At 58.4% G+C, this 24,391-nt stretch overlaps 11 protein-coding genes across 11 annotated transcripts; 9 read left to right on the top strand and 2 right to left on the bottom strand.

The window, feature by feature from the left end:
* Positions 1-579: 579 nt before the first annotated feature.
* ASPACDRAFT_53256 (alpha/beta fold hydrolase) lies at positions 580-1,388 on the top strand (the record flags this gene model as incomplete). The annotated part of the gene is made up of 2 exons (XM_020202723.1): positions 580-704; positions 752-1,388. 2 exons carry the CDS (start codon positions 580-582, stop codon positions 1,386-1,388), a joined length of 762 nt encoding a protein of 253 aa, XP_020054668.1.
* A 558-nt stretch (positions 1,389-1,946) lies between these two features.
* On the top strand, positions 1,947-2,757 carry ASPACDRAFT_1889563 (uncharacterized protein; the record flags this gene model as incomplete). The annotated part of the gene is made up of 1 exon (XM_020198533.1): positions 1,947-2,757. The coding sequence occupies one exon, from the start codon at positions 1,947-1,949 to the stop codon at positions 2,727-2,729; it is 783 nt and encodes a 260-aa protein (XP_020054667.1). The 3' UTR covers positions 2,730-2,757.
* Positions 2,758-3,556: 799 nt separating this feature from the next.
* ASPACDRAFT_61845 (uncharacterized protein) lies at positions 3,557-5,172 on the top strand (the record flags this gene model as incomplete). Its single annotated transcript, XM_020203712.1, has 5 exons — positions 3,557-3,673; positions 3,748-4,213; positions 4,294-4,386; positions 4,461-4,987; positions 5,125-5,172. 5 exons carry the CDS (start codon positions 3,557-3,559, stop codon positions 5,170-5,172), a joined length of 1,251 nt encoding a protein of 416 aa, XP_020054666.1.
* A 506-nt stretch (positions 5,173-5,678) lies between these two features.
* On the bottom strand, positions 5,679-6,525 carry ASPACDRAFT_79828 (uncharacterized protein). Its single transcript, XM_020205502.1, has one exon. The coding sequence runs from the start codon at positions 6,491-6,493 to the stop codon at positions 5,834-5,836; it is 660 nt and encodes a 219-aa protein (XP_020054665.1). The 5' UTR covers positions 6,494-6,525; the 3' UTR covers positions 5,679-5,833.
* A 1,432-nt stretch (positions 6,526-7,957) lies between these two features.
* Positions 7,958-8,593, bottom strand: ASPACDRAFT_61843 (SRPBCC domain-containing protein; the record flags this gene model as incomplete). Its single annotated transcript, XM_020203711.1, has 1 exon — positions 7,958-8,593. The coding sequence occupies one exon, from the start codon at positions 8,591-8,593 to the stop codon at positions 7,958-7,960; it is 636 nt and encodes a 211-aa protein (XP_020054664.1).
* A 491-nt stretch (positions 8,594-9,084) lies between these two features.
* Positions 9,085-9,939, top strand: ASPACDRAFT_53255 (uncharacterized protein; the record flags this gene model as incomplete). The annotated part of the gene is made up of 2 exons (XM_020202722.1): positions 9,085-9,844; positions 9,902-9,939. The coding sequence occupies 2 exons, from the start codon at positions 9,085-9,087 to the stop codon at positions 9,937-9,939; spliced, it is 798 nt and encodes a 265-aa protein (XP_020054663.1).
* A 569-nt stretch (positions 9,940-10,508) lies between these two features.
* On the top strand, positions 10,509-12,414 carry ASPACDRAFT_31564 (uncharacterized protein; the record flags this gene model as incomplete). The annotated part of the gene is made up of 2 exons (XM_020199824.1): positions 10,509-10,653; positions 10,724-12,414. 2 exons carry the CDS (start codon positions 10,509-10,511, stop codon positions 12,412-12,414), a joined length of 1,836 nt encoding a protein of 611 aa, XP_020054662.1.
* A 381-nt stretch (positions 12,415-12,795) lies between these two features.
* On the top strand, positions 12,796-13,570 carry arp1 (scytalone dehydratase arp1; the record flags this gene model as incomplete). The annotated part of the gene is made up of 4 exons (XM_020201493.1): positions 12,796-12,829; positions 12,894-12,949; positions 12,998-13,039; positions 13,094-13,570. 4 exons carry the CDS (start codon positions 12,796-12,798, stop codon positions 13,568-13,570), a joined length of 609 nt encoding a protein of 202 aa, XP_020054661.1.
* Positions 13,571-13,867: 297 nt separating this feature from the next.
* ASPACDRAFT_1857627 (MFS transporter) lies at positions 13,868-15,459 on the top strand. The gene has a single exon (XM_020197562.1). It carries the CDS (start codon positions 13,884-13,886, stop codon positions 15,399-15,401), a length of 1,518 nt encoding a protein of 505 aa, XP_020054660.1. The 5' UTR covers positions 13,868-13,883; the 3' UTR covers positions 15,402-15,459.
* Positions 15,460-15,720: 261 nt separating this feature from the next.
* On the top strand, positions 15,721-16,885 carry ASPACDRAFT_44825 (uncharacterized protein; the record flags this gene model as incomplete). Its single annotated transcript, XM_020201492.1, has 2 exons — positions 15,721-16,685; positions 16,750-16,885. The coding sequence occupies 2 exons, from the start codon at positions 15,721-15,723 to the stop codon at positions 16,883-16,885; spliced, it is 1,101 nt and encodes a 366-aa protein (XP_020054659.1).
* A 376-nt stretch (positions 16,886-17,261) lies between these two features.
* Positions 17,262-24,157, top strand: ASPACDRAFT_31261 (uncharacterized protein; the record flags this gene model as incomplete). The annotated part of the gene is made up of 6 exons (XM_020199800.1): positions 17,262-17,554; positions 17,674-17,937; positions 17,993-18,653; positions 18,723-19,076; positions 19,152-24,029; positions 24,113-24,157. 6 exons carry the CDS (start codon positions 17,262-17,264, stop codon positions 24,155-24,157), a joined length of 6,495 nt encoding a protein of 2,164 aa, XP_020054658.1.
* Between the last annotated feature and the right edge of the window lie 234 nt (positions 24,158-24,391).

The following is a 24,391-nucleotide window of genomic DNA, read 5'->3' as shown; positions in this document are numbered from 1 at the left end:
TCCAATTTCTTCTTGGCTTGTTCGGGAGTTCTCCGAAAGGCGCAACAGCCTCAGCCTTGTTTTGAGGGTCTGGGACCGCGGATGGGTGGAGGGAGAAAGCAAGAGATTTCGAATCTTGATGAGGAGAGAAAGAGAGAGAGAGAGAGAAAGAGAAAGAGGGCGATGATATCATCCCATCCCACGTGATACGAGAAGAGAGAGAGAGAGAGAGAGAGAGAGAGAGAGAGCCACGTGACTATAGACAGCCAGAAGAAGTCGGATAAAACCTGTTCGCTGACTCGATTTGGCTTTGTTCAACTATTTAACTAGTTCAGCTACCGCTATGATTTCCATCCTATCTGCCTGCGACTCATGCTGCCAAGCCATGAGTCTGACTTGTACCAGTTGGATGGATGTTTCCTGAAAACCCGAAATCTCCATCGGTCTGCGAACATTCGATTGTTCGTTAGTCGGCAGCCCTACGCCCCGAGTTGAGACTGTGACCGAGGCCACACACACCACCAGATATCAGCTATAGGGCAGCAACTTCTTTCATAGTATTTCCTTTCAGAACGCGAAACAAAGAGAAACCCCAACACAATGAATCCTGAGACCCCCGAATACGAGACTCTCCCGATCAGCGTCGAAGGGAACCCCCTGCAGATATCCGCGCTGATCCGCCGGGGTGGGCAACCTGCCATCCTGTGGCTGCACGGCTTCGGCTCGTGCAAAGAGGAGCTACACGATCTGGTCTTCGAGCGACCGCTGAAAGAGCACACCTTCTCGCCTACGACGCGCCCGGGTGCGCCGCGACACACACCGCCGACCCGAGCGCCGCCACCATCGCCTTCATGGTCGCCACCGCGGAGGCCGTGCTGCACCACTACGGCGTCGACCGCTTCCACCTGATCGGCCACTCGATGGGCGAGCTGACGGCCCTGATGCTGGCCGATCGCCACCCGGACCGCATCCTCAGCTTCGTCGATATCGAGGGCAACCTGGCCCCGGAGGACTGCTTCCTCGGCCGCCAGATCTTCACCCACCCGGGGTCCACCCCGGAGGAACTTTTGGAGATGTTCATCGAGCGCACGCGCGGCAGCCCGGCCTATTCCACCGCCCTGTACGCGTCGACGCTGCCCGCGCGCGTGCGGCCCGCCGCGATCGAGCCCATCTTCAGGTCCATGGTGGAGCTGTCCGATGACGGGGACCTGATGGACCGCTTTCTGGCGCTCGGGTGTCCCCGGATGTTCATGTACGGCGAGCTGAACCGCGGCTTGTCGTATCTGGGCACCTTGCGCGCGCATGGCGTCGCCTTGGCGGAGATCCCCCAGAGTGGCCACTTCCCCATGTATTCCAACCCTGTCGACATGTTTGGGCGCATTGTCGGGTTCATGAAGCGAGTGCGGTGATCTAGAGCATTCGACTGTAGATGGTTGGCAAGAAAAGTATGGTTCTGTTTTTCTGAGATACAAAAGCACGGTTAAGGTTACGAGTGGGATTGGGGATTGGCATAGGTTACTAGCAGTACGTGTGCCGGTGGATCGCTTCCAGACATTTGCATCAATATCGGGCTGCCGAGTGGCGCATCCGCACCGCGTTGCGGTCCGGCCTCTAGTACTGCAAATAGAACTAGGTGCCATCAAACAGCCAGTAGCTCATAGCTGCAGAACAATTGTAGACGGCTCTAGGGCATCAGATAAGCATAACGGTTCTTGGTCGAGCAAATCATAGGTTTAGAAAGGCGGGAGGTGACAATGGACGTTCTCAAAGAATGGTAGCGGGAGGTGTCAACATTGATATAATGAGCTGCCTCAGTGAACGCGAGACTGTGTGCATCATTATAAAGAAACGCACAGAAAAGCTCAAAAGCTACAGCTGGACGAAGAGGTTAAATACAAGCGGCCCTAAGTGAACAGCCTGCTGATTTCGAACCCCAATCCCCATACTCGGTTGTCAAGCTAGTGAAAATGGCTTCCAGGATTTGCGGATCTCGATTCTACGTCGGCCAAAAAGGTGATCCGCGGCGAGAAGCCACCATAGGTGGGATCATCTCTCTGTATGGGACCTTTTACGGACTGACAGTCCTTCGCCCATTCCTAGCGATCCCAGACCAAGAGGCCATGTTTATCGAGGAGAAGACTCCTGTGTCCGAGGAGCAGGACGAGGAAGCCCTGTGGGCGCCCCTTTCGAGTTATGACGAGACCGTGAACTCCCCGCTCTGTTCGAGTGACGTGAAACTGTGCCCATTGTTCGACTTCGAGGCCTATGATTACCAGACGGACCAGCGGATCGGGGCGATCCCTGACCTCCCGGGTCTCTGTGCAGCAGACCCGAAGTTCTGGCATCTGAAAGGGAATTGGGCTCTGGTCCGTCTGGATGATCAGGCGTTGTTTCTCAACGAGGATACGACCTCGCTGCACTCGATCTCCAAGTGCAGCGTCCCGGCGGGTCGACTGCATGTTGCAGTCAACCACCGTCCGCTTCGGCTGAAGAGTCGCAAGCTCAACGTAATCGACATGCCTTCCGTCGGCCGGATGTATACCCTGTCGATGGCGGGCTACCCGGTAGATAGCGGAGCATGGATTGTGGATATGGGCAGTATGTCTGTGTTCGCAGTCGTGTTTGGCTGGCACGAAGGCAAGACCTATGCACGTCCGGCGTTTGAAGTCTTTAATGAGCTCTTCACTCGCTTCTGGGAAGAGCCACTGATGATCACGATGAAGCTGCCAACTGAGCAAGAGAGTGACTGAGCCGTGGAAGCAACCTAGTATAGATGGCAGAATAGCAATCGCTGAGAATCAATCCATAAGACATTCCAAATCCGCAAGGTAAATTTTCGTAGAGCCCAATCAGTTTGTGACAGGGCTAACTGCAGCCAAAGTGGTGGTGGTCGAGCGATATTGGAATGACAGAACTGTCCTCTGCACCCACTAGCTCTGCGCCCCATTGCAAACCTCAGAATATGGCGTTGTGATGCAGAGGTTCTGACCACCATGTTTCATGCACGGTATGTACAGTACCTTGATGGTGGTCTGTATGATAGGTATCTGCCGACATTCTGTCGGGCCCATAAAATAGAATCTTTTTTTCTTTTCCTTGTTTTAATTCACTGTATCTGCTGCTGCTTGATGTATACAGCCCCGCCCCTTCCGGGCAGTGTCTCGAGATGCGTGACTTAGGATACGGTAGATAGCAGTGCGGTGTTGACCACGACAAGGCACTTCGGACATTCTTTTGACAGCTCGGTGGGGGCGATTGGCACGGACCGTGTGACTTTCAGCGTCATGGAGATGGTTGATCTGGGGTATGAGAAGGCAGTGCTGGGCTTACAGGCTTACTTCTTGGTTGCGCCCCCACTCAGGCACAAGGGCTTGGCGGCATGCATCCCACTACAGACGCAGGCTTGACCACCTTACCTGTAGTACACTCACATCCAAAATAGCGTATAAATGTTGCTGCGGCCACTGGATCGTTTCTGATACTTCCAGGTGAAATCTACTCAAGAGGCCTCACAGGCACCACCTGTGAACACGCTGGATCAGCATCATCAGTGACACCAGCAAGAACCCCAACCATCATGGATGTATCTTCAGGCGTGATCAATGCCTTTGCCTCGAGCCTGAGCCCGGAACAGATTGCCGAAGCGGAGAAGTCTATCGACAGTGCCGGACGAATTACACTGTATCAGTTCAAGGTGAGCTGACGACACTACCCACTACCCATTACCCTCTACCCACCACTCGAAAGTTCCCCTAACATCCAGACCAGATCGCAATCGGCGTCCTTCTCGGCCTGGCATTCCTATCCTTCTCCGGACGCATCTTCATCCGCCTCTTCACCCGAAGACGACTCTACCTGGACGATGGCTTTCTCATCCTCGCCTTCGTCTGTTTGTGCGTGGTGACCGCCATGCTCTACCTGCGGGTGCAGATCGTCTACATCCTGTTCGGGGTGCTCTCCGGGAACTCGGCCGCGTATGCGCTCGCCATCAAGCACTACGACAAACTAGTGGAGCAGTCCAAGTGGCAGCTCGGGTATATCACGCTGTTGTGGACGGTGGTCTTCTCCGTCAAATGGTGCTACTTCGCGTTTTTCTACCCGCTGCTGCGCAACGTCTCGCGGAAGCTGATCTGGTACTATCGCTTCGCGATCGTCTTCTCGGTCGCATCCTGGATCGCGATCGTCGTGGGCGAAGAGCTCATCGCATGCCCGTATCTCGGGGAGGAGGCAGGCAGTACGTCTCCTCAAAGCCCCACTCAATCTTCCCTCAGGATAGCCGTATGTCAGCATCTAACTCAACCTCACCCAACCCAGAGAAATGCTTCCCCGATCTTCCCGTGTCACGAACCTCACTACTCGCCGCCTTCTGGGCCTTCCCCTGCCTCGACGCTCTAAGCGATTTAATCAGTGCGTCTGGCTTAGCCCCTTTCATCCCGTCCTCCTCTTCCTCTCCCAGTCCACCTGCTAACCATCCAACCAAGTCGTCACCATCCCCATCCTCCTCCTCCGCAACGTCCAGCTCCGCACGCTCACCAAACTCGGCATCGGCTGCTTCGTCTGCCTCTCCGGCTTCATGTTCGCCTGCTCCATCATCCGCGCCGCGGGGACCTACTACCGCAACGCCCTGGACTACCCGTGGCAGGTATTCTGGCTGCACGCGGAGGCCTGCATCGGGGTGACCATGGCCTCCATCACCGCCTACCGGTCGACCCTGATCGGGTCGAACGAGGTCTCCGACCGCGTGCGCGGGTACCTCAGCCGCATCAAGCGGACGTGGAAGCAGCGGATGGATGGCTCGGAGGTGGAGAGCCGGCCCCGGACTGCCCCGGTCTGTGACAAGAATCGATGGGGGTTTCCGCGCATCCCGCGTGGGACGATCACGGGGCTGCGGAGTGTGTTGGGTCGGAGTACCGCACACAGAGATACGGCGGTGCTGACGGCGGGGTCACTGGGGGGCGAGGAGGAGGCGGATTATCATGCTTACTTGAAGGGGGGAAGGGGTCTATTGGTAAGGATTTCCGGCGTGGAAGATATCTGGACTTGGGGTAAATGCTAATCTGATTTGGCTGGCAGCTAGTAGCCATACCCGTGTTGGGTCGAGGGATAGTTAGGGCCTGAGCGGTATGAGTTTGCTTTGATATGAAGAGAATGTACTATGATTTTGAGATTGGAAATTATGTGTTACGCCAATGAGATCTCTGTAGAGGCGCAGCTGAGTTGGCAGGCACTTACTATAGACGATTACGCTTCGTAATGAATTGCTCGATAGTTGATTGAAACTGCAATTTACCTTGCGTCAGCTTCTTTGCGACCAAAACATGCTATCATGAGCACTGCCTTATGAACATTCTTCAACTCAGAACCTGGTGGCACTGCCCTCAACCACTACCCCTATCCGGTCTCTTGCATGGGCAACGCGTGGAATTCAAGGAGCGATTACCGAGTAGAAGAGGGACGGGCCGAAAATAGTGTGGTCAACGACCAAATATCGAAGGGAAATGGCATGATGCATCATTATTCATTTTCTGAGCTTCTAGCAAGCATACTGTGTTGGTTGCACGTTTACAGACATCTACGGATACTCGCGATTCCGGAGTATATGGTGACTGATTAGCTTTGCCACTAGACTGGTAGTGTGAATCACAGATCAAGATTAAGGATGGGCATTGGAACGCATACTGTCTTCTAGAATCCAATGAGATATGTCGAGAGTGCCTCACTGTGGCTTGACGGCGGGTTGGCCAAGCTGCAATCCCGAAAAACAAGCAAGACAATGGCATTTCACATCTGATCTTGAACCAGACCAACCATCATTAAAGCGATACAAGATGAAGAAAGCATATCCTACTTCACATTAAACCACCAAAACACCCAAAATCCCAACCATCACAACCCCCCACCCAGCCCTTCCCACACTGACGACTCCCCCCTCCCCGCGCTGCTGATTCTCATACGGATCCTTGAACTGCCCGACCTGCCCTTGACTCACATTGACAACTGTGAGAAACCCATCCATCACCACCGAATCATCCGCACTGGTATGGTACAGCGGCGCGCACGCCTCCACCGCCGTCTGATTGTTCACCCCGGACGTGCAGCCCTCCACCGTGCCCGTGTAGCAGTACTGGTAGGCCGTGAAGTTCAGATAGGCCGACTGGCCTGGGCGGAGCAGGCGCGTGCCGTCGATCGCACCCACGGTCGAGTCACTGAACTCCTCGGTCAGTGTCGCATTTCCTACCGTCTCGTTGACAACTGTTGCGAACGTCGTGACGGAGAGGCTGGTGAGGTTGGTGCGGGCGGTGTAGCTTGCGTCGCCGGCGGCCGTGAGGGCGCATGTCAGGTTTGTGCCGCTGGAGCAGGTCTCCGCGGCGGAGACACGCTGGGGAGGGTAGGTTTTCAGGTAGGCTTCATTGTGGTCCCAGTTGAAGACGGTGCAGTTAGCCTGGCTGGAGGATTGGGCGGTTGCCAGTGGGGAGAGGAGGGAGAGGCAGAAGATATATTTGAGTGATTGCATGTTTGTAGATTCTGATGGAATGGGTCGGGAAATGGGCTCGAGATGGTTACTTAAGCTTGGTAGTTGGCGTGCGTGCTAGGGGCTTTTTATGCGGCAGTTGAAGCCCTAAGCATACATATAATCAAGTATGGATGCTGGGCAGCAGTGGCGCCAAGCTGTGCACCACGAGTCATTCAGGGCAACAGGCACAACACTGCCACGCCCATCTTGGCATGCTAACATCCGACGTCACCATGACTGATCTTTGGGCAAGTCAGGTATACAGCTCAGCGCATTTCATCCGATATCCGTTGGATGGTGGACAGATCGTCCGACAGGTCTCTCTCGGCATTGATTTTAGTGTCTCTGGGGACAGGCCCAGCGCTAACGTACAACACATGTACACATGTACTATTGTAGCAAGTAAGAACGAACGGACCAATAAGATCAACTCCAACATCCAACTAAATCCAGCCAAGACAAGCAGTGGTCATAAGATCGCGAAAGGGTATGTCAGCCAAGAAGCCCGGAGTTCATATGCGGTAGGACCTCCATGCCCATGCCCGGGCCGAGGGCGGATCAGCCCGCCCAGCGCCACTCCCACAGCCTCACGCACGCTATGGGGTGGAGATTTGTTGGGTATGCTTGCCAATGAATCTGTTACTCCCTTCCCCACGCGCGTAAGAATACATCTTGCCCGTCAAGAGTGGAGCCTCAAGTGTGAACTTGCTGATACCGATGGTGAGTCGTACTGAGCACCGCCTCCCCGTCAAATCACGACTGAGTGGTGACTATCACTCTCCAAGCATCTGGCGGGAACTGCAGGTTCTTTCCATTGAAAGAAGTAGTAAGCGCGACCGGGAGATTCACTGGTTTATTGGGCGGTTCTGTTGGAAGGTTTTGCCGTGATGGCTGAGATTTATGCTTTCAACCTCTCTCAGCATTATATATCTCTTGCTCGGCTATCCGGACTACTCGATTCGAAGCAGATCGCGGGGTTTGTTTACCCAGCGGGAGTGGATCAAGGGCATCTTATACATTCGAATAGTCATAATATACTCCAAAGCGCCATATTGTTGTACAATGTCAACTAATAATTTGACCTTACTGTGACTGATGGCCACACCCTCTACGATGCAACAACAAATCCGCCAAACCGGTGGGCCTTGATGCCCCAGGCAGCAAGCAATACAATCGATAAGCCGACCGGTGAAGCAGCGTCACGTTTCTTCTCTCTTGCACACTACAACACGTCTCACCGACGCTTTTCTCTTTCCTTTTCTCCTTCCACTTGCATGTGTTCTCCACGTATTCATGATACTCATGATACTCATGTCTAAGAATGGCGATACTCAGAAGAAGAAGCCATATACCTGGTGGTACCACCCGACCGGCAGCGTGAAATTACATTAGAAGCCTCAGCAGCGAGGAAAGAATAGCAGAACAGAATATATCAGGGAAAGAAAACAATCCTTCCATCCGCTCTCATCGTTCACCCTTACTCTCTCTCCCTTTCTCGACGAAAGACGTCAAATCCTCAGCCTGCAGCTGCAGACACGCCCGGAACTTCTTCCCCATGAACCATTTGACCACATACGCCAGCAGCCCCCGCTGCGACTCCCACGACACCACCTGCGTGACTCGCTGATGCCCGTTCCCTTTCGGTTCCCCGTTTGCCGACTCCTCCATAAATTCATGGAATTCATGCACGCGCTCTGCATACAACAGCCACGCGGGCAAGCCCTTGCCCGAGGGATCGGTCGCCCACGCGATGCGAGCAGGTGTCTGTCGCCCGTCCTTGGGCGGGTCGAACTCGGTCACCACCAGGGCCACATCTGCCGGCTTGGTCTTGGGTCCCCGGGGGTTCCAGTTGAGATGGATGGTCATCTTCGTGCCGAGCTGAAGCCGCGTTGACTGTCTCTGGTCAGGCTGCGCGCGGATGGTAGCTCCGGGGCAGAAGGTGTTCCAGGTCGACCAGGTGCCGGTGTTAACCACGGCGTTCCATGCTTCGGTGGCGGGGGCTCGAGTGACTGTTGAGCTCAGATACGTGCCCCGAGACTCGCGCGCGGGGATGCTCTTTGTGGACAGATCGAGGGTGGTGGGGTCGAGCCGGGAAGACATTGGAGGGGGATTGTAGGAGATAGAACGGGGAGATGTAGCAGTATGGGCTGAACATAGTGAGTGCGTTGGTGGTATTGACTGTTGACAGGGGTTATTTTATGGATGCTGACGTCGGGGAGGATTTCGGACTCGAAGGCCGGTGGAGTCCGCTCGACACAGGCGTGCAGGATGACATGTCGGACTGCACTTGTCCTTACGCAACTGATTGGACTTATTTTGTCTGAGTGCTTCGGGGCGATTTCTTAGCTGCCATGTTGGCAGCCTTGCGGCTGACATGGATTGGTTCGGAGAAGGATGTTATTGGGATTGGCTGATTGTCCGATGCGGAAGATAAGCGCGGACTGCTTGGCGGGCTGAGAGATTCCCATCCGAGAGGTGTGATACTTTATATCGAGATGGATTGCGGTCTTGTCACGCCACACTGTATCATTTACCTACACCATTGACAAGAAAATCATCTCATCATCAATCTTGCCGCCAAATCAACCACAATGCCCACCTCCTTCGACCTCACTGACAAAGTCGCCCTAGTCACCGGTGCCGGCCGGGGCCTGGGCGCCGCCATCGCCAAAGAGCTCGCTTCCCACGGGGCCTCGGTCGTGGTCAACTACGCTCGCTCTGCGGCGGCCGCGCAGCGCGTTGTCGACGAGATCGAAGCCCTCCCTGGCAAACCTCGGGCCATCGCCATCCAGGCGGACGTGACCCAGCCGGCCGAGGTGACGCGGCTGTTCGAGACGGCCATCGAGCACTTTGGCAAGATCGACATCGTCATGTCCAACTCCGGAATGGAGGCCTTCTCCGCCGAGGAGGATGTCACCGCGGAGCTGTACGACGAGGTCTTTGGGTTGAACACGCGCGCCCAGTTCTTCGTCGCTCAACACGCCCTCAAGTACGGCAGCCACGGCGGCCGCCTGATCCTGACCTCCTCCGTCGCGGCCCAGATGACCGGCGTCAAGAACCACGCCCTGTACGCCGGCTCCAAGGCCGCCGTCGAGGGTTTCACGCGCAGCTTCGCCGCCGACTGCGGCACTAAGAAGATGACCGTCAACGCCGTCGCCCCCGGCGGCATCTACACCGACATGTACCTTGAGAACTCGTGGCACTACGCCCCCGACGGCTATCCCGGCATGCCCATCGAGCAGATTGACAAGGGCATTGCGAGTCTGTGTCCGCTGGGCCGCACAGGCAAGCCCCTCGATGTCGCACGGGTGGTTGCCTTTTTGAGCTCGGCTGAGGGCGAGTGGATCAACGGTGAGTATTTTTTCCTCGAGTCGGATCCAACGAGGGCTAATGTTTGAATGCGAATAGGCCAAGTGATCAAGTTGACTGGTGGTTCCAGTGCGTAAGGGAGATACAGTGCAATTGGTGCAGTTTTGCTTTCTAATTTTCTGATTTTGCTGCTTTAGAGAAGTGTACATGGCCTTTCAACGTCGCGCACGATACGCTTGTAAATGGACGGACACGTACAAATTGCAGATTGTAAATCGTTGCTTGTTAGTATGAGAACTCATCACTTTTACCCCTAGATTACTAGTCATTGTTATAGACCATGACATGATAAGTAGATTGCAACAGGCCCTTGGAGCAGATGATTCCTGACTATTCTTGTTTCGTGCGCGGTCTACCTCCCAGCGCTTGAGGTACTGATTCCTACAACGTCTAAGCAGACATCGGACAAGGGACCCTTGTCAGAAGCTAGCCTGAAGCCTGAAGTGCCGGACATCGGACAGCCCCCTCTCCAAGGCCGGATGCCGATGTCCGTTGAGCGTTGGCTTGATCGATACAGTCAGATGTGAAAGATCCTGCCCGGGACGGGGTTAGAATAAGTATAACTGCAACCCACAGCACATTCACTACTCAAGGCTCACTCTTCCACCACCTTTCTTAGATATTCTACCATTCCCATCCACACAAGATGCCAGCTGATAGCAAATGCGACGTCCTAGTCGTCGGGGCAGGCCCTGCTGGCTTCATGGCCGCATTGACGCTGGCTCGCTACAAGGTTGACGTTCGAGTGATTGACGTTCGCCCTGAACGCATCCAGACCGGCCATGCAGGAGGTGTGCTTACGTCTACTTCATCCGTAACGAATCCCTCAAAAGACAGACTGGCTCACAAAAGCATTAACAGGAATCCAACCTCGGACGCAGGAGGTCCTACAGACCCTCAACCTCCGCCACCAGCTGGACACGCGGGGTAACCATGTCAGCGAGATGGCCTTCTGGGCGCCCAACGATCTCGGCCAGCTGGAACGCACTTATGTCGGTCAGGAGATCCAGACCACGACGCCCTACCCGTGGATCCTGAGCGTGCCGCAGCGCGAAACGGAGCGCGCCTTCGACGAAGAGCTGCAGCGCCATGGATGCCAGGTCGATCGACCAGTCGAGTTGGTTGATTTCGCCTACGTCGACGATGACACGGAGCATCCGCTGCACGTGCGGGTCAAGCACCGGCACTCAAATGTCGTCTCGACCTGCCGCACCAAGTACCTCCTGGGTGCCGACGGGGCCAGCAGCAAGACCCGGCAGCTGCTGGGCTTTGACTGGGAGACGCACGGCAGCCAGGACGAGGTCTGGTGCGTGGCCGACGTGCAGCTGCAAAGCGACTTCCCCGACCTGCGCCGCCGCTGCGCCATCCGCGCTGCCCAGGGCCGCATGATGCTGATCCCTAACGCCCTAGACACGAACCGCGTCTACACCCTGCTCAACGACGATGACCTCCGCCGGGTGGCCGAGCAGCCATCGTCCAAGGCCAACGGCGTCAACGGAGTCAACGGAGTCAACGGGTACGCGCGGTACAGCGACACAGCCCTGGAGGCGCTGCTGCGACAGCGCGTGCGCGACGTGGCTGGTGCCTACAAAATGGAGATCGAGCAGATCCTCTGGATCAGCCAGTACCGACTGCAGCAGCGGATTGTGGACCAGTTCTGGGACCAGCGCCGCGTGTTCATTCTGGGGGATGCGTGCCACACGCACAGCACCTCGGCCGCGCAGGGGCTCAACACCAGCGTCGCCGACGCCTACAATCTGACTTGGAAGCTGGCGCTGGTTCTTCAAGGGCGCGCCGAACCCAGTCTACTAGACACCTACGCCCTGGAACGCCGCCAGATGGCACAGGAACTCATCGACTTCGACGTGCAGTTCTCGCACCTCTTCTCGCGCAAGGACTTCCGCGAGGACACCCAGTTTCAGGACACCTACAAGAAAGCGCAGGGGTTCACCTCCGGCGTCGGCCAGCAATACCAGACGGGGCCCCTGACGCGGCCCTGCGAGGAGCCTCTGGTCATTGACCATCTGGCCGTCGAGCCCCTGACCCCCGGCAAGCGTCTCTATCCCATAGACGTCTACCGTCACCTAGACGGGACGCACCTCAACCTGCTCAATGACCTCCCGTCGAACGGCCGCTTCCACCTCTGTGCATTCGTCGGCTCCGCCATCCAGGACGGCCGTCTAGCGCCGCTGACGGACTACCTGGCCTCCTCCGAGTCGGCCCTCTCGCGCTTCGACGCGGCCGCCAACCCGGCCTGGGGCTTCGAGGACATCTTCTACGCTAACCCGCAGAACCGCGATCGCATCGTGGATCTGTTCCTGGTGCACTCCGATAGTCGCCACGAGGTGCGTCTGGAGAACCTGCCCGCCCCACTGCCGCAGTGGAAGTACCGTATCTACGAAGATCCGCAGGCGGCGGGGCACCGTCTGCTTGGGGTGGATCCGCGAGTTGGGGCTTTGGCTCTCGTGAGACCGGACGGGTTTATTAGTTTGGTGGTGGGGTTGGATGAGGGGTACAAGGTGACGGAGCTTTTGCGCGAGTATTTGATCTAGATGCGTTGCTGGTTTTTGTGTTTGGGTTGGATTGGGCTGGTTTCCGACCGTGTGATTGGAGTGTTACTTCGGTGTTTGGAATGTACTGAGTTGGAAGTTTATGAATGCGAGAGTGTAGTGATCCTACGTTGTTTTCAAAATTGGAATGCTTGGTGTAGGTACTGCCACTCACATTCCTGGCTCGCGTTGGATGAGTTAGGGCTCCGTTCAATCCGCCGCAGTCCTGCCCACGGGTCGGAAATGCCTGACGGACCTTGCCTGGAACTCCGAAGAGTCCTTGCATAGGACAGGAGGAGCTATAATACTATAAAACCATTCTTCTGGTCTACAGTCCGAGATCATAGCACTTACATACTAGTGGTAATCTGATCCCAAATCAATATGGCGACAAACAATCTATCCATTTCGTTCGAGGGTATGTGTTTGAACACATGCTACAGTAACGATTGATCAGTGTATACTAAAGCCCTAATTTCTAGACTACCTCCAACTAGAAAAATGCGTCTTTAACTGGGGCGACAGCTATGATGCCAAAGTACGAACCTCATTCCCTACGAACCATCAATGCTGACTAGTAAAACAGGATTGGGACCGTCTCCAGGCCATCATCGCTCCAACCCTAAGAGTACGCATATTTCTGAACCTCCTCTTTGCCCTCAGCCTCTGACAGACTTCCCAGATCGACTACCGCCTGGTGATGGACGATCGCTGGTTCTGGCCCGAGATGCAGGCCGACGACTTCCTGGCCATGATCTCCTCCGAGGGCTTCCTGGGCGACCCCTGCGTGAAGACGCAGCACCTGCTGGGGGCGCACTGGTGGGAGCGCGTCTCCGAGACCGAAGTCATCGGCCACCACCAGCTGCGCGCCGCCCACCTGCGCTACACCGACGCCACTCGCTCCACCGTCAGCAAGCGCGGCCACGGCCACGCCACCAACACCCACTACTACCGCAAGGTCGACGGCCAGTGGAAGTTCGCCGGCATCCGACCTCTCGTCCGCTGGAATGAGTGGGACTTCGAGCACATCTTTCGCGGCTTGGAGTTTCCGGACGAGACGACGGCGGCGTCCAGCAGCGGGGAAGGTAAGCAGCAGAAGCTGCAGTTCAAGGCGTTGCCGGCGCCGGAGGTCGGGGATGTGGTGGAGGGGACTGTCTGAGAGGGATTGAGTAAGGATGGTGATGATGGGTGGTGGGAAAGTCCGGAGACTAGGCAATTAGCTTTGTCTTGTCTGCATTAGTGTCAGATAAGTTGCAGGATTCTTGCCAATGTCCGGTCATACGGCGTTGGGGAAAATTCCGTGCCCGTATGCCTGTCCCGAACGCCGGTCCCGCATTCTTGCCCTTTCTTCGGCCCCCCCCCCGTTATTCCTCAGCAATATTATTTCTATTCTATGCTCTATTCTCTTTATCGTGTCCAACCTAAATTGAGTTACTTGCTGCTCTACATTCTACCAGTTTGGATGCCTCCCAATGACATCGTTAGACCACAATTCAATGGCCGAAAAACCTCTCCCCAGCGAGGTTTCCTCTGATGCCGAGACCCTACCACTGCCTCTCCCTCCTCAGAAAGATGGACGCCCGCCCTTTTCACTGGGACGAGAAGTCCTCTTCACCAGCACCCTGCTGACCTGCCAAATCCTCGCTCAGGCAGGCATGGGCCAGGGACTAGCCGTACTACACATGATCGGCGACCACTTCCATGTCACCGACAACGGCGAACTCAGCTGGTACCTGGCCGCGTTCAGTCTCACGACGGGCACTTTCATTCTAGTGGCCGGGCGGTTGGGCGACATGTACGGCTCCAAGCCCATCTTGATCGGGGGGCTGGCCATCTACGCGCTCTGGTCGTTTGTCGCGGGCGCCAGCTACTTCCTGCGCAGCTCCGACAAGCTGTTTGTCATTGCGCGTGCGTTGCAGGGCCTGGGGGCCTCGCTGATGCTGCCCAACGCGGTGGCCATTCTCGGCCGCACGTACCCCATGGGCAAGCGCAAGAGCATGGTCTTCAGCCTGTTTGGGGCCTTTGCCCCTGGCGGGTACATGCTGGGCGCCCTATTTACCGCCATCCCCGCCCAGTTCGGCATATGGGCCTGGGCCTACTTCGCCATGGGGTTCGCATGTCTTCTGCTTGCTGCTGCTGCGGTGTTCACTCTCCCTCCGACCCCCCCCAAGGCCAGTCCTGACGCGGGCGGGCTGGACTGGCCCGGTTTCTTGCTGGGGGTTTCCGGCCTGATTCTGGTGAACGTGGCCTGGAACCAGGGTCCGACGGTGGGCTGGGCGACCCCCTACGTCTACGTGCTGTTGATTCTGGGCGTCCTCGCCCTCGGCTCCTTTGTGGTCGTGGAGAAGCGAGCGACGCAGCCGCTGGTCCCCATCCGCGCTCTGAACTGGCATATCGTCTTCGTGCTCGGGGCCATCTTTCTGGGCTGGTCCTCCTTCAGCATCTGGCTGTACTACCTGTGGCAGTTCCTGGAGAAGCTGCGCGACGTCTCGCCCCTGCTGGCCACCGCGCAGAACAGCCCCTCCGCGGTGTCGGGGTTTGTCGCCTCCGTCGCGACGGGCCTGATGATCCACAAGGTCGGCGTGCCGGTAATCATGGTGCTGGCCATGGTGGCATTCTTGGTGGCGAACGTGCTGGTGGCCACCATGCCCGTCCACCAAACCTACTGGACGCAGACCTTTTTCTCCGCCATTATCGTCCCCTGGGGCATGGACATGTCCTTTCCGGCCGCCATGATGATGCTCTCCGCCGCCGTGCCGCGCGAGCACCAGGGCATTGCCGCCAGTCTCTTGCTCACTACCAATAACTACGCGATGAGCATCGGACTGGGGATTGCGGGCACCGTGCTGCGCTACACGACCGATGAGACGGATCTGTTTGCTATGTGTCGCCATGCGTGGTATGTGGGGGTGGGGCTGAGCGCGTTGGGCGTGGTAGTATCTGTAGGCTCGCTGTTCTACGAGCGGCGGCATCCGACACTGAAGCATTGAGCGTGATATTACCTGTAATTCATGAAGTTAATACAATGTAGGGACATAGATTGATCTTCCGTCATAGCGCGTACTAGACGCAGCTGCTGCAATGTCGAATAGAAGCCCCTTAGAATGCTACGTGCATCGGCTGCAGACCGGACTTTTTCTCTCCGCTAAGCATGTAAGCATCGGACATCGGACCCTATCGCGATCGTAGGAAAGGACCACTTGTCCATCTGCGTATATGTCATCACATCCTCTTATTTCCATCTCCCAATGACCCCCCCCTCTTCCTCATCCTCCTCCAATCTCCTGCCCATCCCACCATTCACCCGCCATGTCAGCCAAGCTGCAAGCCCAGGCATCCAAGGAAGCGGCCTTCAGCGCCTTCTTCAAGCGCCAGCTCTTCCATAGCATCCCCACCGTCTCGACCGACCTGCACGGACAAGTCGCCATTGTCACCGGCGCCAATGTGGGCCTGGGGCTAGCCTGTGCACGCCAGCTGCTGGCCCTGCAGCTGCCGCGGCTGATCCTGGCCGTGCGGTCCCAGTCCAAAGGCGAGGCCGCGGCGCGCGAGCTCCGCGCCGCCTTCCCGGCCGCGCACGTCGAGGTCTGGCCGCTGGACATGGCGTCCTACGCCTCGATACAGGCGTTCGTGACCCGCTGCCGGACCGAGCTGGCGCGGGTGGACATCGCCATCCTCAACGCCGGCCTGGCGCTCAAACGCTACCAACTCACCACCAACAACCCCGGTCCCGCCCGCGAGACCACCCTCCAGGTGAACTTCCTGTCGACGGCCCTGCTGGCCCTCCTGCTGCTGCCCAGTCTCCGTCGCGTGGCCCCTGCTACTGCTGAGAAACCGGGCCCCGGCACGGCGTTGCGTGCCTCCTTCCCCGGCCGTCTCACGCTCGTCGGATCGGACACAGCCTACTGGCTCGATGCCGCCGGACTGCTGCGCGGGCACGCCTCGCTCCTGGCCGCGGCCAACTCGCCCAAGGGGTTCGACGGCCTCGAGCGCTACAAGCTGACCAAGTTGTTCGTGCTGATGTTCGTGGCCAGGTTGGCCCGCGATGTCGTCGCGGCGGACGAGGTCGTCGTTAACGTCGCGTGTCCGGGCCTGTGCAAGGGCACCGAGTTTGTCAGGGAGCCCGATGACAACCGCGCCAAGCACGCGGTCGTCTCCGGTCTCATCCGTCTCATCGGCCGGACTCCAGAGCTGGGGGCTAAGGTCTATCTCGATGCGGCGTTGACGCAGGGCCCGCTGAGTCATGGCAGTATGCTCAGTGAAGGGCGGATTCTTCCGTACGTTGTGCCACAATGTGCATGTGTGTATGTGATGCTGACGCTGACAAAACGCCTGACCTAGATTCCCGCCTATCATGTACAAGGAACCGGACTTGATGGATCGGCTGTGGAAGGAGATCATGGAGGAGTTTGAGGCCGCGGGATTCGGGAGCGAGCTGGCGGAGGTGGTGGACCGTGGCCGTGTTGCGAATGCATGAACGTTGTGGGAAACCTCCGCCGATGAGGACGCTTGGGTCGTCTCCCTGTGCTGTAAGCAGATCCTGCAGGATCTTAGATAATCGGAGGTCAAATTCTGTCCGGAATGATTAGGGTTTGCGTTCTCCTATCAGCTATTGTAGCTCAAAGGGGAGGGGGGCGATTTGTGATGTGACTGCGGACTCGAGGCTGGACAGCCTTGCTGGAACGTGTCCGGTGGGAGGTGTGCCCTAAGTAGACAAAAGGGGGAAGTGAACCCAGTACTTAGTGAGAGAGCTGCATGGTTTGGTTTTTGCTGCTGCCATCCTAATATTGAGTATTTGTGTGAAATTCTAGTCTTTCTTTCTTTCATTCTTTCGATACTGTGTGTGTGCAGCCATGGAGCCACGCAGCAGAGACATCCTGGTCGTCGGAGACCAGAGTGTAGATCCCACCCCCTTTCTCATGCATGCATTAGTCAAGAAGCCCACGCCGCTGCTGCAGGCCTTCCTGCGCGATGTCCAACCCCTCCTGCGCCGCGAGATCGAGAGTCTGCCACATGGCACGCGCAGCCTGATCCCTGCCTTTGCATCGCTGCATGAACTCGTGGAACAGTACCAGCGCCAGGGGGTACATCTTGCCTCGCTGGATAGTGCCTTGACTTGTCTGGCTCAGTTTACCCATTTCATCGGGTGAGTCTTCGTTGACCCGTTTCCTTTAGCTGCGTTGTTGTCTTGTCTTCTGGGTCCTGTTACTTGCGGCTTTTCTTTGCCTGTATATCGAGCATCTCGCCGACGCTGACGCTGCACAGGGTCTGCGAAGAGAACCCCCGTGCATATCTCCAGCCGGGGACCTTGATTATCGGGACCTGCACTGGTCTGCTGGCTGCGTCGGCTATTGCCTCGTCGGATTCCCTAGTAGCATTGATTCCGCTGGCCGTCGAGACGGTGCGCTTAGCATTTCGATTGGGGGCGACAGCAGCGAGAAAGGCAGAGTCTCTGGAGGCGAGTCAGACGTCATGGACCAGTCTAGTCACTGGGGTGGACTCAACGAGAGTGTCGGTCGCAGTAGAGGAGTTCAACCAGACACAGGCGAGTGCATTCACTCTCTCAGCGTGCCAAGCAGCGAAGTCCTAACAGACATCAGGGACTGCGATCGTCGCATCGTGTCTACGTGAGCAGCGTAGCCACCAACAGCGTCGCAGTTAGCGGCCCTCCATTGCTCCGAGCTCGCTTTTTCGAGGCCTCTCCTCTCATGCAGGGAGTACATCACCGCACGCTCCCCATCCATGCCCCCTACCATGCCCCCCATCTCTTTGCAACTGAGTCCGACATCCTCGATGCAACCTCCTCAGACATCCTCAGCCGTTACCACCAGATTCACACCGTCTGCGGCTTCAATGCCCCCAGCACGCGCTCAACTTCAGCACTGTTCACTGAGTGCATCCATCGAATTCTGCGAGAATGCATGGACTGGAACCAGCTAGTCACAACCAGCCTGAGCTTCCTAGCCCCATTGAACGCTCCTTCCTATCGCATATTCTCGCTGGGACCTACACCACTGGGCAACGCGCTGGCCTCAGCGCTGAAGCACGAACAGCCCGCTGGTCTCAAACTGACATTAGAAGACCACGCCTCGTGGCTGGCAGCCAACTCAGTACCGGCATACCTGAGCAGTAGCCCTGCGGGATGCAACATCGCCATAATCGGGATGGCAGGGCGGTTTCCCGATGCTGCGGACCACGAAGCCTTCTGGGAGCTGCTAGCACAGGGGCTAGATGTGCATCGCAAGGTGAGTTCCACCACACCACTGCGCTCCATCCCTTCACCTTGTGCTCTGCTCCATTGCTAACAAACGTAGGTGCCCCCCGATCGGTTCGACGTCGACGCACACACCGACCCCAGTGGCAACGGTAAGAACAAATCCCACACGCCCTACGGCTGCTTCATCGAGGAGCCCGGCAAGTTCGACCCGCGCTTCTTCAACATGTCGCCACGCGAGGCCAAACAGACCGACCCGATGCAGCGACTGGCCATCACCACCGCCTACGAAGCCATGGAGTCCGCGGGGTTCGTGCTCAACCGCACCCCGACCACCCACGCCCACCGCGTGGGCACCTTCTACGGCCAGACCAGCGATGACTGGCGCGAGATCAACGCTGCCGAGAACATCGACACCTACTTCATCACCGGAGGGGTGCGCGCATTCGGCCCGGTAAGTGCTTGCCCTGCCCCCCCTAATCCGACAACATGCAAGATGACAGAGCTGACTGGCTCGGTGTTCGCGTAGGGCCGCATGAACTATCACTTCGGCTTCAGCGGGCCCAGCTTCAGCCTCGACACGGCCTGCTCGAGCAGCTTCGCCGCGATCCAGCTAGCATGCACCTCGTTGCGGGCCGGGGACTGCGACACGGTGTTCGCCGGGGGCATGAACGTGCTGACGAACCCGGACATCTTCGCGGGGCTGTCGAAGGGCCAGTTTCTGTCGAAGACGGGCTCGTGCAAGACGTACGACAACGAAGCGGACGGCTACTGCCGCGGCGACGGGGTGGTGACTGTGATTCTGAAGCGGGTCGAGGACGCGCTGCGCGAGAACGACCCCATCCTGGGGATCATCCGCGGCACCGCGACGAACCACAGTGCCGAGGCCGTCTCCATCACGCACCCGCACGCCGGGGCGCAGACCTATCTCTTCCAGAAGATTATGAGCGACGTCGGTGTCGACCCCCGCGAGGTCGGCTATGTCGAGATGCACGGTACCGGCACCCAGGCCGGCGACGGCATCGAGATTCAGTCCGTCACCAACGTATTCGCTCCGCCCGGACCCCACCAGCGGGGCCCCCGCCACCAGCCCCTGTATATCGGCTCCGCCAAGGCCAACATCGGCCACGGCGAGGCTGTGTCGGGTGTGTCGGCCCTCGTGAAGGTCCTGCTCATGTTCCAGAAGAACCTCATCCCGCCCCACTGCGGCATCAAGGGCGTCATCAACCAGGGCTTTCCCTCAGATCTGCAGGCCCGCGGGGTCCAGATCGCCTCACGGCTCACCCCGTTCCCCAAATCCGCCAAGGGAGGGAGACAGCGCTTGGTCTTTGTAAATAACTTCAGCGCCGCCGGCGGCAACTCCGCCATGCTGGTGGAGGACGCCCCGGAGCGCCCGGTCGTCGCGGTTGACACGAGCTCGGCAGTTTCAACCGCCGTAGTCGCCGTATCTGCGAAATCACTGGCCTCGTTCGGCAACAACGCTCGCGGCTTATTGGCGTGGATCGAGCAGAATCCGGACGTGAAGCTGGCCGACCTGGCGTACACGACCACCGCCCGACGCAACCACTACACCTACCGCGTGGCCTTTGCCGTGGACAGCGTGGCCCAGCTCCGGCAGAAACTGCAGACATATGTGGACCGCAACCCGTCGCCGCGCGCCCTCTCGCTCAGTCGGCCCCCGGCGGTAGCTTTCGTGTTCACCGGCCAAGGGGCACAGTATGCGGGCATGGGCCAGGCCCTGTTTGCGGGATGCATCCCCTTCCGGAGCCAGCTGCAGCAGCTGGACGAGCTGGCGACGGCGCAGGGTTTCCCCTCGTTCCTAGGCTTCATCGACGGTAGCCAGGCGGGGGATCTGGCCGCGCAATCGCCGGTGGTCACGCAGCTGGCGTCGACGGCGCTCCAGATGGCGCTGGCGGATCTCTGGAAGTCGTGGGGGGTCGTCCCCACAGCGGTGCTCGGCCACTCGCTCGGCGAGTATGCCGCCCTGTACGTAGCGGGCGTGCTGTCGCCGATGGACGCGCTGTTCCTGGTGGGCCGGCGCGCGCAGCTGCTCGAGTCGGCGTGTGTGGCGCACAGCCACGGCATGCTCGCGGTGCAGGGCGCCATCCCGGCGGCGGAGCTGCTGCGTCTCGTCGGCGATGCCGCCATCGGCGTGGCATGTCTCAACTCCAAGACAGAGACGGTGCTGGCCGGGCCCATCGAGGCGATCGCCCGCGCGAAGGAGACCTTGGCCGCTGCGCGTCCCGACCTGCGCTGCATCGCGCTCAAGGTCCCGTACGCTTTCCACTCGGCGCAGGTCGATCCCATTCTCGACGCGCTCGCCCAAGCGGCCGAGCCCATCGTCTTCTATCCGCCCCGCATCCCCATCCTATCCCCCGTGTCTGCGAGTGTGATCGATGGCGAGGGCATCGTGGGTCCTGCATATTTCCCGCGCCACGCGCGCGAACCCGTCGACTTCGTCGGCGTGCTAGACACAGCCGGGACGCAGGGGTTGATCTCGCCGCAGACTGTGTGGCTGGAACTGGGGCCGCATCCCATCTGCTCGAACATGGTGCAAAGCGCGCTGGGCCCCGACAGCGTAGTGTGCGCGGCGCTGCAGCGCAAGGAGAGCGGATGGAAGACCACGGCGACGACGCTGTCGACGCTCTACCAAGCCGGGGTGCCGGTGAACTGGAACGAGGTGCACGCGGGGCTGGAGCAGACCAAGGGCGTGCAGGTGCTGCGCTTGCCCACGTACAGCTTCGACGAGAAGACCTACTGGCTGGACTACACGAACAACTGGACCCTGACCAAGGGCGAACGCTTGTCTGTATCTTCGGAGACAGTCCCGGCAGCCCCGGAGCCGCAGAAGTTCTCGACTACCTCCATCCAGCGCATCGTCTCGGAGACGGTCCGTCCCGATGGAGGGGTGGAGGTCATCGCCGAGGCGGATCTCCACGAGCCCAAGCTCAAGGCAGTCATCTCGGGCCATCGCGTGGGCGGCGCGCCGCTGTGTCCGTCATCGCTGAACGCGGATATAGCGTTCACGCTTGCCAAGTACGCGTTTCAGCTGGGCCAGGCCCCTGAAGGAAGTGTGAAGGGGGAGCCGCACATGAACATCTGCAAGATGGAGTCATCGGCCCCGCTGATCCTTGACCTGCAGCGCGCCTCGCAGACGCTGACGATCCGGGGCGTCTTCGACCCCGTGCACCGCCGGTGCCAGGTCTCGTTCCACACGGGCACGCTGCAGCACGCGCAGTGCGAGGTGCGGTTCGAGGATGCCGCGCAGTGGGCGGCCGATTTCCAGCGCCACGCGTTCCTCGTGCAGTCGCGGATTGACTCTCTGCAGCAGCGCGACCGGCCCGGAACGCACTCACTCTACCGCGGCATGGCGTACAAGCTATTCACCGCGCTGGTCGACTACAGCCCCGCCTTTCAGGGGATGGAGCAGGTGGCGTTGGACAGCGCGAATCTCGAGGCGACGGCGCGCGTGCGCCTGCAGACCACCCCGCAAGACGGGGAGTTCCTGGTCAGTCCCTACCACACCGACAGCGTGGCGCATATCTCGGGCTTCGTGATGAATGCCACCGATGCCATTGACTCGGCGGCGCAGATCTACATCTCGCATGGCTGGGAGAGTATGCGCTTCGTGCGGAGGCTCGAGGTCGGTCGCGAGTACCGCTCGTATGTCAAGATGTCGCCTGTGAGCGAGGGTAATAAGATGGTCTCGGGGGATGTGTATGTCCTGGAGGGGCAGGAGATCATCGGCGTGGTTGGCGGGTTGCGGTTTCAGTGCGTGCCGCGTAAGCTGATGCTGACGCTGCTGGGGATCAAGGGCAGTTCATCTGCTGGTACGTCTCATGTCGGTTCTGCTAAGGTGACTGCTGCTGCTGCTGCATCTTCGGTTGCGCCCAAGAAGCCCAGCGCTTTGATCCAGCGCCGCAGCAGCCCGTCCAAACCAGCACCCCAACTGCCTACCCTGCCACCCCCCTCCGCATCGACTCTCCCCCGCGCGCTAGACATCATCGCCGCCGAGGTGGGCTGCACCGTGTCCGAGCTGGGCGACAACATCCCCTTCGCGGATCTGGGCGTCGACTCGCTCATGTCCCTGTCCATCACGGCACGGTTCCGCGAGGAGCTGGAGATCAACCTGGGGAACTCGATCTTCCAGGAGCTCAGCACTGTGGGGGATCTGAAAGCGCACTTGGCCGACTCCAGCACCGCGCCGACCCCACCGTTCACTGACCTTTCCTCTGACAAGGAGTCGTCCACCGAAGGGGAGCTGACCAAAGTGCACACGCCGGTGGAGTCCGACGACGAGGCGGGGGTGCTTGTGCTGAGCGACAGCGAAGACGACGACACCCCCAGCCGGACGGGGATGATTATCCGGGCGACGATCGCCGAGGAACTCGGGGTCGAGCTCAGCGAGGTCGGGGACACGGTCGACCTCTCGCAGATGGGGCTGGACTCGCTGATGAGCCTGGCGATCCTGGGGTCGCTGCGCGAGAAAACAGGGCTGACATTCTCCCCGGACTTCCTGATCGAACACCCAACAGTGGAGGGGATGCTCAACGCCTTAGGGCTATCCCCATCCTCCGTCCCCAAACCAGGACCAGCACCAACCAGCCTCAGTCCAACAACAACACCTGCAACACCACCAAAAGCCCTCCCCCCAGCCCCGATAATCCTACTATCCGGCAATCCCAAAACCGCAACCCGCAAACTCTTCCTCCTCCCCGACGGCTCCGGCGCCGCCTTCTCCTACGCAACCATCCCGACGCTCGACGCCACCACCGCCGTCTACGCGATGAACAGCCCCTTCATGCGGGACCCGCACAACTTCACCGTCAGCGTCCCCGACGTGACGACCCAGTACCTCCAGGCCATTAAATCGCGACAACCCTCGGGCCCCTACCTGTTGGGCGGGTGGTCCGCCGGCGGGGTGATGGCGTACGAGCTGACGCGCCAGCTGCTGGCGCGGGGCGAGGTCGTCGAGAAGCTCATCCTCATCGACAGCCCCTTCCCCATCGGTCTCGAGGCCCTGCCGCCCGTGTTTCACGAGTTCTGTAACCGCATCGGCTTGTTGGGTGATGGTGCCTCCAAGACTCCGGAGTGGTTGCTGCCGCATTTCCGGGCGACGGTGGCCCGGCTCACGGCTTATTCGGAGGAGTTGGCCCAGAAAATGCCGGTGGATGTGAGGGAGATGCCGGCGACGACGGTGATTTGGGCCCGAGATGGGGTCGTCAAGAATCCGGGGGATCCGGAACCTCAGTGGGAGAAGGGGGTGCGAATGCCCAATAGTATGGCGTGGTTGTGTGCGAATCGGCTTGATTTGGGGGAGAATGGGTGGGAGACACTTGTTGGGAGAGGAAAGGTACGGTGTGTGAGTATGGAGGGAAATCATTTCACGATGATGAGAGAGCCGTTGGTGAGTTTTCTTTCCATTTTTTCCCCTTTCGCGTTGTGGTTGATTCTGGTGGGGAAGTGATTGCTGACTTGTTTTCTGGATAGGCTGCTGAGGTTGGGAGGTTGGTCAAGGAAGCGCTGGATGTGTAGAGGATGGATTTGCTGCGGCTTTGCAACGGAAGGAGTGGTTGTCCGAGTTTATGTATCTTTTGCTTGTTACCAATTGTTATGTTCTGAACATAGTGGTTTTATTAGAATTGTGAAGGTTAGTTTGTGCAATAGATTATTTGGGTGCTCTTCAACGGTACAGATGAAAATATCAGATATCGTAACAATTCACACATAATTGCAAAAGGTTTGTTCCACGAAACCTGTCTAGATTAC

This window comes from Aspergillus aculeatus (genome assembly GCF_001890905.1).
Source record: "Aspergillus aculeatus ATCC 16872 unplaced genomic scaffold ASPACscaffold_11, whole genome shotgun sequence".
NCBI classification, from domain to species: Eukaryota; Fungi; Ascomycota; class Eurotiomycetes; order Eurotiales; family Aspergillaceae; genus Aspergillus; species Aspergillus aculeatus.
The sequence above is the reverse complement of the archived record's forward strand: the minus strand, read 5'-3'. Positions and strand labels throughout refer to the sequence as shown.